This window comes from Chlorocebus sabaeus, chromosome 3 (assembly GCF_047675955.1).
Source record: "Chlorocebus sabaeus isolate Y175 chromosome 3, mChlSab1.0.hap1, whole genome shotgun sequence".
Lineage (NCBI taxonomy): Eukaryota > Metazoa > Chordata > Mammalia > Primates > Cercopithecidae > Chlorocebus > Chlorocebus sabaeus.
The window spans coordinates 77,864,875-77,878,279 of record NC_132906.1 but is presented as its reverse complement, the minus strand read 5'-3'; the positions used below and the strand labels follow the sequence as shown (position 1 = coordinate 77,878,279).

At 40.6% G+C, this 13,405-nt stretch overlaps 1 protein-coding gene across 1 annotated transcript in view; it reads right to left on the bottom strand.

Annotated features, from left to right (window-relative positions):
- Positions 1-6,504: 6,504 nt before the first annotated feature.
- Positions 6,505-13,405, bottom strand: part of DNAJC3 (DnaJ heat shock protein family (Hsp40) member C3) — a 107,662-nt gene continuing 100,761 nt past the window's right edge. The window contains exon 12 of the mRNA XM_007960704.3: positions 6,505-10,556. Coding sequence (XP_007958895.1) covers positions 10,399-10,556 — 158 coding nt within the window. The 3' untranslated portion in view covers positions 6,505-10,398. The remainder of the gene's footprint in view (positions 10,557-13,405) is intronic.

Sequence of the window (13,405 nt, the reverse complement as noted above, 5' to 3'; positions counted from 1 at the left end):
CCTGATTGTTCCTTTTTCCTGATCACCAAAGTTTGATGTTTTGCCAGATAGCCCAGGTACTGGACTAGCTGGTGTTTATCAAAGTATAGCCTTTTATATCTAGTTTTATGTGCATCCACATTTCCTTATTCACAAAATGCATTTAAAATTACAGAAATGCATTTAGGCTGGTGGCAATGGCTCACACCTGTAATCCCAGCACTTTAGGAGGCCAAGACAGGTGGATCACCTGAGTTCAGGAGTTCAAGACCAGCCTGGCCAACACGGCAGAACCCCGTCTCTACGAAAAATACAAAAAATTAGCTGGGTGTGGTGGTGGGCACCTGTAATCCCAGCTACTTGGGAGGATGAGGCAGGAGAATTGTTTGAATCCAGGAGGCGGGGGTTTCAGTGAGCCGATATCGCGCCATTGCACTCAAGCCTGGGCGACAGAGTAAGACTGTCTCAAAAAATAATATAAAAAAATTACAGAAATGCATTTAAAATTACAGAAACCTATTTTTTTGTATTTTTTCCTTCTGAGACATTAATAATAATAAAGCCCATTTGTACCTTAACTGGTGTTTTAAAATGGAAGTAATATTGTTGCGTGGTAATCATTTATCTTAAACAATGTTTTAATCTTAATGCGGTATTTGGATGTTCTAATGTTTCTAATTTTATGTCATAAAAATTATTTATGGGCATATGGGATATATGTGTATTCTCTTTTTAAAAGGACTAGGTACCTTTATGAGAACTAGTTGAGGATGTAAACAGTTTGTTTTTCTGATGTGTATTAATAATAGATTAATAATAGGAAATGTTTAAAAACTATCCAACTATTCTAAAATCATAGGATCATGGGACTGGAAGAGAACTCAGTACCATTTGGACCTCATCCTGTGGAGAGTCTGATTCATTAGGTCTAAAGTCAGCTTGGTAAATCATGATTGTTTAAAAAGCTCTCCAGATGGTTCTGTAATTAGACAAGTTTGAGAAGCATTTAACAGAATTGGGCCCCCAGCTAGTGTGCCAGCCCGTATTCTAAGGCCCTGCCTGTAAAGCTGAGCCTCAGGCCATCTTGGAAGTTCTGGGACAACAGGGAACTCTCTACCTCTAGAGACAGGCTGGTCCGTCTTTGGACAGCTCTGTACACACAGTTCCATCATGAGCCAGAAGCTCACTCCTGTGAGCTCTTCAGAACAAGGCTAATCCTTCTGTGTTTGACAGAACAGCCCATAGAGTTAAACATCAGCTCCATTCATTCCTAATAAGAGAGCACCTGCCTCGCCCTCTCGCAGTCATCTCCCTTTGTTACTTGTTCGTGTTTGTCTGTGTTAAAATGGAGTGCACCATTTATGGCCTGCTCTGGTGGAACTAGGTTATTCCTGTGAGTTCGGAGTATCCTATAGGGTACACTCAGGCTGGAGCAGTAAGTGGTCCTGGGGCGGCCAACGTAATGGTGCTCTCTGGCTCACTCCTCTTGGGAGTCAGCTGTAGCTGGGGATTGGTGAGAGGTGAGACTCTGTAAGGTTCTAGGCCAGATGGTCCACCCAGCTACCCAGAGGTCCGCTGCGGTGGCCGGGGTGCAAACCCCGACTATAAGATGGTACTTTGTTTTCCTTTGTTACCAGCCTGTCTTCACTTCTGTGAGAATCTTATAGAAAGGATGATCAGCTGGGCAGAGACACCGGATTCCTACTTTTATTACCTATGATGGCTTTCTCCAGTATTCTAGATCCCGTATTTTCATGGAGTATGAAGCTAAAATTACTGAACAGTGTAAAGAGTCTTGATGCCCCCCTCGCTGTTTGTATCTTATGATCTGAGTGGACAATTTACACCAATTTACATGTTTCATTTCCAGGTGAGTGATATGTTATACCAGAAAATCCAGATTTATAAATAAGGTATTTCTTTACAGTGAAATGTTTTAATTAAATGGCTTGTTTTAAAAGTGCTGCTATGTCAAGAGCTCTCATGCATACCAACTGCTGTGCCATACAAAAATGCACCCTCCTGAACCATAGGTCTTGCCTTGAGTATTTGGTAACACTTGGAGAGAAAGCCATTCAGTTCCCTTATCCTGGAGATGCTGAACAAATATAGTCCAACGGCTTTCATGGTATATTCAGGATCCTAAATTCTGGTTGTCGGCTGCAGGCCCTATGTCAAGTTTTAACAAAAATCAAATCGTGGAAGTAGTGGAGGTCAGCGGGATGGAGGGGAACTAGTTTCTAACTGTGAGAAGTGATAAATGTCTTCTCTTTCTGCCTTCTTAGAAAAAAGCGTCAGAACACTGTATCTAAGCTCAGAATGAGAAGCATTTGTGCTTGACCCACAGTGACATGTGAGCTTTATGTAGAAAGTAGACCCAGAATCTGAGCATGAAGACAACCCAAAGTCGGCATGCCACCTCCAATGCTTAGGTCCAAAAGGTTTTATTTTGGAAGTGCCTGTCATTTGGCTCCAGTCACCCTCAAGCTCCTAGAGAACAACATAGCTCCTAGAAGGATAGCATCAAATAATTCTAAAGGCATCTCAAGCCATGTCAGCCTGGTGTTATAAAATCAGGCTTTTAATATTAAACATGTAGTCTGACACAAGTGGGACCTGCCCGCGGAACTGCTTGTTGCTGTGTGCCAGGCCCTGACTCCGGCATCTGAGAAGCAACCAGACAACAAACTGCCGCTGCCCAGAAGAGGTTCCAGGGACCCAACAGAATACTTTAAGGGCAGGAGGTACAGGGCAAGTCAGATGAACACGTGGATCATGTGTCTCAGATCCATAGTTTCAGAGAAGAAGTAAAAGGTGCTGATGGGCCCACGCTCAAACCAACAAGCAGAAGTTATGACCCAGCCATTGTCTTGCCCACTTCTGTTACTTGACTTCGTAGACTGAAGGGGCTCCACTCACTTCCAAAGAACCAGTTGATTGGTTAAAATCTCACCTTTGGTGGCAAAGTGAGAAAGAGGAAACATGAGGGTCCAGGGCTTTGATGGCCAAAATTACAGGTAACTTTGTAAGTTAGAGGGGCTTGGTCAGGTGTGTAAGCCCATCCTAGAACTACTCTTTTTTAGAAGTCTTCAAGTGTTATGGTAATGTGGCAGCTGTTCCCCATTTTCTGTTTGTTAACCCCATTTACCAAATACAAACTTCTATTTTCTGAGAAATTCTAAGGGGAAAGCCTCTAGACTTAGAACTAGTAACACCTCTGTTTTAAAGATCTCTGATTTGGAAAATAATCTTGTCCTCTACGGTTCATAATTACTTGAAGTGAAGAAGTTTACTTCAGTCATGTAGATCTGCTCAACTATGTAAAGTTTGCATCCTACCTGATGTGATTTTACTTTAAAAATGAAAGGTTTTTATTAGAATTGAAGAAAAATTACTCAGATTTTAAAGATGGGCTTCAAACCAAGACATTATTTGAATGACAAGGGTTCCAGATCAACCTTATGTTTAATTTAAAATTTTCAGGAAAAGGAGAGGAGGAATAATTATGGTACTACCTTTATTGGGTAAGATGAACGTTGAAATAAACAGAACTAATCCTGTAGTAAAGTGTCTAGTCTAGAGCATCAGATAGAAACTGCTTTCCATACAAATGTCCTGTCACAGACCTCTGCTGTGTTTGTCTTCCTTACACTGCTGGTAGCCCCACTCTGTTTCCCCACGTCTGCTTCCACCAGAAAACGATTTCTAAAAAGTTCCATCTAAATAAGGCCAGTAATATAGTAGGTCTCTCTGCCCTGAACAGATTGAACAAATATTTCAACAATTTAACAAATAATTTAAGTACCTACTGTGTGCCAAGCTATCCTCTTTAGGTTATTACACAGTATAAATGACAGACATTAATATCCAAATGAAAATGTTGTGAACGGCAAGTGTCAAGACAGACCTAACAAGTAACATTTTAGGATGAAACCTGAAGTAAGAGTTAGTGCTAGCCAGGCAAGAAAGAATAGTATGGAAGGAGTTTTGTTCATTTGAGGACTGAAAGAAGGCCCATGAGGTTGGAGCCTGGATGACAAGGCAAGTGAGTTTATGAACCATGTGGAGAGCTTTTGTGATTGGATCTTCAAGCGCAGTGAAGAGCTAACATCCATTCATATAAATCGTAAACTGCTCAGTGAATATTTTTATGCCTGCATTGTTTCCTAATACTTAACAGCAGTAGCAACTTTTTGGACAGAAGCTCTAGATTTGCTAATGCTGCTTTTTTTCATTGTACAGTGTCCATAATGAATTTCCTCTGATCTGAGGCCCTGTCCTACAGGGAGAGCCCTCCCTTCATTCCACAATTGCTTAATGTTTGCATTCAGTAGGAGGAATACATGCTATTTTGTTTGCACAAACAACTGTAGAATGAACTCTTTCCACTTTGAGATAACAAAGCCACAAACATTGCAGGAAACAAAATAGTGCAACGGGTGGTATATATGAAGTGACAGGGTATTTAAAATCCTAAGAAAATTTGACAGAGTGAAATGTACATCATTTGTTAAAAGAATTATCCCTTTTGAGATGGAATCTCACTGTCGCCCAGGCTGGAGTGTAGTGGCACAATCTTGGCTCACTGCAACCTCCGCCTCCCAGGTTCAAGCAATTCTTCTGCCTCAGCCTCCCAAGTAGCTGAGACTACAGGTGCCCCCCACCACGTCCGGCTAATTTTTTGTATTTTTAGTAGAGACGGGGTTTCATCATGTTGGCCAGGCTGGTCTTGAACTCCTGACCTCAGGTGATCCGCCCACCTTGGCCTCCCAAAGTTCTGGGATCACATGGCCAGCCCAGGATTTATCCTTTTAACAGATATTTTAGAGAGGATTTTTCCTTCTTATACTGGTTTCCCTAACTAGATGTAATTTTGCTCCTAAGTATGAAGATGCTTTATCTCTAAAGAATTATCCTTTTAAAAGATACTTTAGAGATAAAGCATCTTCATACTTAGGAGCAAAACTACATGTAGTTAGGGAAACCTGTAAGAAGGAAAAATCCTTTTTAACCGTACCTACAAATGGCACACCATACTCAAAGATATACCTATACAAATCTCCTGTAATAACAAGGAAGTATATAAACAACAAGAAGACTTAGAGCAGTTGAAATCCACTCACGAATGCTGCAAGCAGTGGTTTTACTCCCTTATGCTTTTTAAATATGTTCAATTCTGGTTTCCTCAGACCTTGGCACTAACATTCCCAGTGGCCCTTCCCAGCCACGGCGGCCCAGCCCCTGGGAGTTATCTGTCCGTGTGACGCTTATCCCAGCAGACTCAGCTGATCAGGAAAAACAGACCTGAGTGAAGGTTGGAAATGTGTTCAAAATAGACATGCAAGCTGAGTTGTCTCCTGTATGCTTCGTTAGAAACAGAATCCTAGTATAAAGCAATAAATTGCATATTAAGCTCTTGTTTATCATCGAAGCATTCCCAAAGGATTTGCTCAGCATAAAAGGATTTGCAGAGTTCAGGGTCTCTGAGGTGTGAACTGTAAGCTGGCATTAAGATTAAAATGAATTTTTTTTTTTTTTTCTTAAAGATCATGAAGCACTGATTTGGGCCTGGAGGTAGGGAGGGAGCGGGCTTGGTGCCTGCTCAGTGAGAGCTCCTGAGGCTCTGGATCTCCCTTCTTGCAGTTTCCCTGCAGCTCTCATGCCTGCTGCACCTGTTCATGCTGTTTATCTTCAGACTCAGACTGGCTGTTCATATATTGCCACAATGTCATGAGGATTAAGAATTTGGAAGCTTTGGCCAGGCGCAGTGGCTCACGCCTGTAATCCCAGCACTTTGGGAGGTCGAGGCAGGTGGATCACGAGGTCAGGAGATCGAGACCATCCTGGCAAACACGGTGAAACCCCGTCTCTACTAAAAATACAAAAAAATTAGCCAGGCATGGTAGTGGGCACCTATAATCCCAGCTACTCAGGAGGCTGTGGCAGAGAATTGTTTGAACCCGGGAGGCGGAGCTTGCATTGAGCCGAGATCACGCCACTGCACTCCAGCCTGGGTGACACAGCGAGACTCCGTCTCAAAAAAAAAAAAAATAGCTTTCTGGAAAAGTTCTATATACATTTACACATTGTAGCTCTCCTTGGATCTTAAGCTATGCAGAATACATTAACTGAGAAGACAGTTCCTTCTGTTTGTAGCTGGAAATTTGAGACAGGCTATAGTGTCCTCCCTCCCAACTTAGGATCTTAACAGAAACGTACAAATGGGGTATGAAAGAGAAAATGTTCAGACAAAGCCAATTTAAGTGTTACATTTTAATAGTACTGAAATGGAAGAATTGTCCACTTTTTAAGTCCTCAGTTGTCCTAGGACTTTTGAGGGTTAAGAGGTTTTAACCCTTTCTGCTTTGTGTGTTCTGACCTTCTCTGTCAGCTTGTGTAAAGGAAGAGCCCTTTTGTCACCTCAGTCACTGATTTTGCATGAAGCAAAGTTGGAAATACTTTTCTTAAGGTGGACTTTCTTAGAATTTTATATTCAAGAACAAAAATGAATCAAAAGCATGGAAATACTGATATGACCATAAATATTTTTATTAAATGTGAAAATACAAGGGCATAAAAATAGTACCCATATTTGTAGACATGTCTGAGACCCATTTCAAATATTAGGTTCGTTTTTTATTTATTAAAACACTACATTGAGATGGATTAAGTTACTTAGTCTTCTCTCATTCAAAACAAACTAAAACCTCATGGTAAGAGTAATATTTTCACAAACATCTCCATTGTTTACCTCCTCCTTGCTCGGCTTTCCACTGCAGGTAAGTGTGTCAGCCACAGACAAGTGCAACAAAACCGGTTACTATACACAAAGCCACGCAGTGGCTAATTTTACTCTTAAATCATTCAGCAAATGAGATCTTCTGTAAACAAAAAGAAAACACCCCAAATAATCCCACCTCTTAACGTCATTTGAAATTACAGGATAAACTGCCACTAACAACAAAGGAATGATCTGATTTAGAAAAAGGATATTAGTTGTTGGCAAATTAACATTTGCCTTCTTCCTTGATAAATTTGGAAAAGTCAACTACATTCAACAAAGTTGCATGAACTTCTCTAGGTTATACCATTGCCGTGTGCTCGATGAAAACTTTGCAGAGCCCATCACCAGGGCCCTGTGTCTGGAACCTCACCAGGGAGCCATTTTATGTAGTTTTTTCATGGTAAATGTCAAAGACAACTTCTGATCCATTTAAAGGTGAAATTTTTCATCATCCATGGTGAGTAGAAAATGGTATCAATTTCAAATTGTGGTTTTATTGGCTACCTTTTTTACAGTTATGTTTTCTCCTAAACCATGGGTAGTTTCAAAATTCCATCATCAGGGCAACAAAAATTTGTTTTCATACCAATACTTTAAAAAAGATTTTTAATACTGACTAAAGACATTGTAGAGTTAGTAGTATGTTACATCCGATTCACATTAGTAAGCTGTCGAGATTTTTTTCAAGTTTTCATCCATTCATGGTAAGACAGCACAAACTTTCAGAACTGAGGAATGGGTTAAATTTTGTCTCCTGTTTTGGAAACTTTTCACAGTGCTTCTAGACTGATACGTCTAATACTTCCTGCTGGGCAGAATATCCACAAAGTACAGACCCCTGATAACTCCACCCATGGAGCTCACCAAAAAGGAAAGAAGAGCAGAATACAACAGAGCTATGGCTAGGGTACCCCTCTCTGATTTCACTTTTCCTGAAAGAGCCATAAAGGTTGCCTGATGGCCGGGCGCGGTGGCTCATGCCTGTAATCCCACCACTTTGGGAGGCCAAGGTGGGCAGATCACGAAGTCAGGAGATCAAGACCATCCTGGCTAACACAGTGAAACCCCGTTTCTACTAAAAATACAAAAATTAGGCATGGTGTTGCACGCCTGTAGTCCCAGCTACTTAGAGACTGAGGCAGGAGAATCACTTGAACCCGGGAGGCGTCCCTGCACTCCAGCCTGGGCAACAGAGCAAGACTCTTGTCTCAAAAAAAAAAAAAAAGTTTACCTGGCACCTGCAGTCCCCAAGGGAAAATGAAAGTAGTACGGTTTTACAATGGCTAATGATATCCTACAGTCAGGCAAAGGGAGTGACTATCTCTTTAACATCCAGGCTGCTTCTGAGTCACCATTTAGGGGAAGCAGGGAATGACTGTCTTTCCATTTGGGTGTACACCAGAAAATTGCCAATGGCCATCAAGGCTGAAACTCAACAGTTGTTACTTTCTTCATGAATCAGCAAAACAACAGATTGCAGAGAATTCATTTCCCTCCATGGCACTGGCATTTGGCACCAGAGCTGCTTCTCTCTCTCCACTGAAAACAGGCAAGTAACTCTGCACATCAGTTAAGATGACTAACTTAAATCCATGATAAGAATTTAGGAACTGAAACTATGGTTGTTACAAGCACAGAAAAAATGAAAATGCAAACAAGCCTCTGGGCAGCGGGTGGGAGGTGGCCAGGCCCGGGACACGTCTCCTGTGCGGCCCTTGACCCCTTGTTGTTGGCAACTGTCGTGCTCTCCAAGTGGAGGGCAAGTGATTTGATATTTCCTTTTTTTCTGATTCTATATGAAAATTCTTTTCAAAGTAGGTAAAAGCCATCACTATATTTCAAAGAGGTCAGTGACATATACAAAAGGAAAGAGATTGAAAAAGATATTGCTGACATAGCCAGTAGTGAGATTACTAAATAATAGACAGAAATGCCTTGGAAATTATTTTTACACTGGCTTGAATCAAAACATTGAAGCAAAATGAAAGCTGCAAGGTGTTCACTAGCTTTCCAAATGCACTGTCAAGTTATTGGTAAGAGAGAGACTCCTAAATAGATGCAGAAAGCACTTAAATGTTTTGCTCAATTCAACTATGTGGTTTTTGTCTCCCAGATAAAAGTTTGTCCACGTATGTTTCAGGATAAGACTAGGGATGAAAACGGTTTGTGCTTTGCTGTTATGGATGTCTGTGGTCAGGATGCCTCCCACAGTGAATTAAAATGCTTGATTTCATTTAAAAAATTAGACCCTTTAATGGTTAAAACACTTCAAAATGCTTTGAGGCAGAAACAAAACCTTTCCAGAACAAAGGTAGCAATTCCTATCTAAAGTAATTCCCTCAGCTTTCAAATGCAGCATCAAGAGTTCCATAAATATTCAATATTCTTGATTAAAGTAACATTTTTTAGGGAAAAAGCATTCAGTATACAAAGACTGAATAGTTCACTTCTTAAATAGTATCTTCTTAAAAGGTAAGAAGGATGTATCTCAAGAGGAGATGTCATCTTATTAAATGAAACAACAGTGGAAATACAGCCAGACCTGACTAAACTTGCAAGCCTGTATTTTCTTGTAGGCAGGAGAACATCAGAGGCATCAAGATCTGGTAGAAGGGCAGGCCTACTGTTTAACACATACCAGCAGAGAAGTCCCATGTGGGAGGCACCAGAGACCTTTAAGATAAGGTCAAGCCTTGGTATAAGAGAAGGAGAAGCTGCCAACCGTCTTTACTTAAAAGTGGGAACCATGGCATTCTGTATTTATTTATGTTGACGGTGCAACTTTACGTTTCTAAGCCAGTCTTATTACATGAAATTCTCTATAAAAACTCAGAACTTCAGTTGTTTAAAAAGTATTTCAATCTGCACTTCAGCAATATTATTTTAAATGCCACCACTATTTTATCTGAACCTATTTGACCCATAACTTTTAATTTGTTGTGTTTAATATTAAAAGGGTCCATAGCAATTTATAGATTCAAGTTTCAGTATTCTTCAGGTACTGAACCAAAAAAAAAAAAATGTACATTTAACATTAATCCAAAGTCTAAGCCTGGATATATTACCATTTGGTGCCAGCGTTCCTAAAAGATGGTCTCTTGCTCCTTCTTCAGTGACAGCCATGTTGACAAACCACAGAGGTGTAAACACATGCACACTAAAGCTTTCACAGCTACTCACAAGTGACTATACCACATCGAAGCACAGCTCAAAAACGTTCATGTTCTCTTTAAGAATACTAACCATTCTCACGATTACAGCTCCTTCTTACATTTGTAGGCACTGACTTACTCTGCAAGGCTGTGAAGAGAAGAATCTCAGCTCCAGTGTAGAAAAATACAGAATACGTGAGCACGTCCACAGGTGAGCCTGCCTCAGACCACTTCCTCCACACAGCATAAAACAGATACAGGCTGCTCTGTCAGAAATAGAACCATTCCTTGCCTCCCTGCCGTTGCAAACCCATTAACCATAAATCTAACAGGGATAAGAACAGATTTTTTTCCTATTAAAGCAACTCTTTGGTCATGGACAAACAAAGATTTGAATTTTTTTTTCATTAGGGTCCCGGAGGAAGATTTCTTTGTTTTTAATCTTTAAAAAAATTAAGGAAGAAGAGCAGAAAAACAGTTGGTTTAATTGAAGTGGAATTTAAATCGAAACGGTCCGCCTGAGCTGAAGGGATTGAAGCCTTGCCATGAGTTCCAGCTTCTGTGGAAAGGGTTGCCGCCACCTCCTTGCTGGCTCTCTGCATCCAAGGGATCTTCTCCGTCATCGAACTTCTTTCTCATTTCTAGAAAGAAATCAGAAAATTAAGAACCAGATAATATCTAAGGTATAGGGGTAGGGGGAATGTTTTCTTTGGGCAAAGGAGGGTGGATGGGCTTGAGGAACTACTTACTCTTCAGTTACTGAGAGTTGTGCCTGACATTGAAATCCAGGCTCTCCCATTCCCACCCAGAAGAAACAGACTAGAGAAATTCACCACAAAGAGGATGAGGTTCAGGCCCCTAAATCTCACTCCAGAAGCAGCTACCCAAGCTTGGTAACTACCCAGTGAAATTATTTGGAAAAAAATAATTCAAGAAAAAGAAACTTCCAAAGGTCTACACTTCCACTGAAATAGGCAGCTCACTACCCTAATCCCCAAAATGAAGTCTGTAAGGCAATGACCTCAACAAGCGTCTAATGAGCATTCTCGAGACTCAGTTTAATCCAAACAGCACTAAGGCTCCTCAGACATGAGGGGAGAGGGGCCTCCATAACATCCAGCTCCAGGAGACTCACCTTTCCCTCCCATGCGATTGGTGCTCCCACAGCGGGGCCTCAGCCCTGAGCAGAAAGAGACCAATGCAGAGACATGGGAAAAGGCAATAGAGAGGAATAGTGCAGGGATAGAAAGAAAGCGCTCTCGTCCTCAGAGCCACTGGAAAAACCCTGGAAGACAACCTAGGCAAATACTATTCAGGACACAGGCATGGGCAAAGATTGCTTTTGGCGTTTCCATCATGAAATTGCAACAAAAGCAAAAATTGACAAATGAGATCTAATTAAACTAAAGAGCTTCTGCACAGCACAAGAAACTACCAACAGAATAAACAGACAACCTACAGAATAGAAGAAAATTTTTGCAAACTATGCACCTGACAGAGGTCTAGGAGGAACTGAAATGTACAAGAAAACAACTCCATTAAAAAGTGAGCAAAGGACAGGAGCAGACACTTCGCAAAAGAAGACATATGTGGCCAACCATCATATGAAAACAAGCTCAACATCACTGATCATTAGAGCAAATAATTAGATCATTATTGCAAATAAAAAATGGCTATTAAAAAGTTTAAAAAAAGATGCTGCTAAGGTTGTGGTGAAAAAGGAACACTTATACACTATTGGTGGGAGTGTAAATTCATTCAGCAATTGTGGAAGACAGTGGCAATTCCTTAAAGACAGAAATACCATTCAACCCAGCTATCATTACTGGGTATACACCCAAAAGAATATAAATTGTTCCATTATAAAGACACATGCACGTGTCTGTTTATTGCAGCTCTATTCACAATAGAAAAGACATGGAATCAACCTAAATGCCCATCAGTGATAGACTGGATAAAGAAAATGTGGTACATGTACACCATGGAATACTATGCAGCCATAAAAAATGAGATCATGTCATTGCAGGGGCATGGATGGACCTGGAGGCCACTATCCTTAGCAAACTAATGCAGGAACAGAAAACCAAATACCACATATTCTCACAAGTGGGAGCTAAATGATAACTCATGGACCCATAAAGGGGAACAACAGACACTGGGGCCTATTGGAGGGTGAAGGATGGGAGGCGGGAGAGGATCGGATCAGGAATAATAACTAATGGGTTCTAGACTTAATACCTGGGTGATGAAATAATCTGTACAACAAACCCCCATAACACACATTTACCTATGTAACAAACCTGCACATGTACCCCTGAACTTAAAAAAAAAAAAGACAGCATATAGCGAGGTTTTTTAATAAATGGAAAATAAAGAATGCAGAAAAAATGCAAATATAAAAATAATCCCAAGTCCCACTTTGCTCTCTCACAGTAACTTGTCCTTTAGCGGTTCAAAGATACTTAGAGAAAAGCCAGTTTACTTCATTCTGGGAGGTTAATCTGAAACCACACATTTAGGAGGAGAAACCCACCAGTAAAAATGGAGGGCTCTTATGCTGAGTATGAATAACTAAGTGGGTATTGTAGTTGATCTGAAACTCAGCTTTGTTTTACAAAAGCTAATGCAGTTAGACTCAGGCCCCATATCTTTGATATCTCACAGGCAAAATTAATCTAGGGTGTTAGCACTTAGAACAGTAGTGAACTGCATAGGGGGTGATAATAGCCCCAGAGAAAGGATGCTGTGAATGGAAAGAGAAGTGAATTCAGCTATATCCACATCATGTAATTACTTAAAAATTCAATAGAGTGGTCTGCATACATTTCAAAGAATGAGGTAACTATTTTTCAGTGAGAAAAAAACTATAGCCAAGATTTATGTCAAGTGAAAATTAAGTTTCAGATTGGCATAATCATGTGATTCTACTAAACATATTCATAAATATATGATACATGTGTTTTGATATATGCATAGTAAAAAACTTTAAAGTCTTTAAAAGAAAAGATAGTTCATCCTGAACATAAGAACAAGAGGAAAGAAAAAGGACCTGCAGCTCCTTCCTCAGTGCATGCCTCTGTGCAAGGACACTCATCCCCTCCGTTGGCTCCCTGCTACCTTAAAACTTAGCCCAAAGTCCCCCTCAGTCCTCCTCCCATAAGAAGATCCTGACTCCCAGTCTGATACACCATCACTTCTGTGCACTGCACAAGCTAAGAGGATTGAACTGCTCAAGGCAGGCTGCAGCCACTCAGTATGTGCTGAGTAACAGGACAGTATGTATCCAATACTACTTGATAAGGGAAGTACATTTCTCCTTTACTGGATTATAAATTACTTGAAAACAAAGCATCATTTACCTTCAATTCCACTGCATAAGTAGGTGCTCCAAAAAGATTTGACAAATAAAACTTTCCTCTCTTTGTTTAATTTGTCTAGCTCAGATCACAGCTTTGGCTCCCACTGACATGGAAGGCCACAAAAAAGCAGT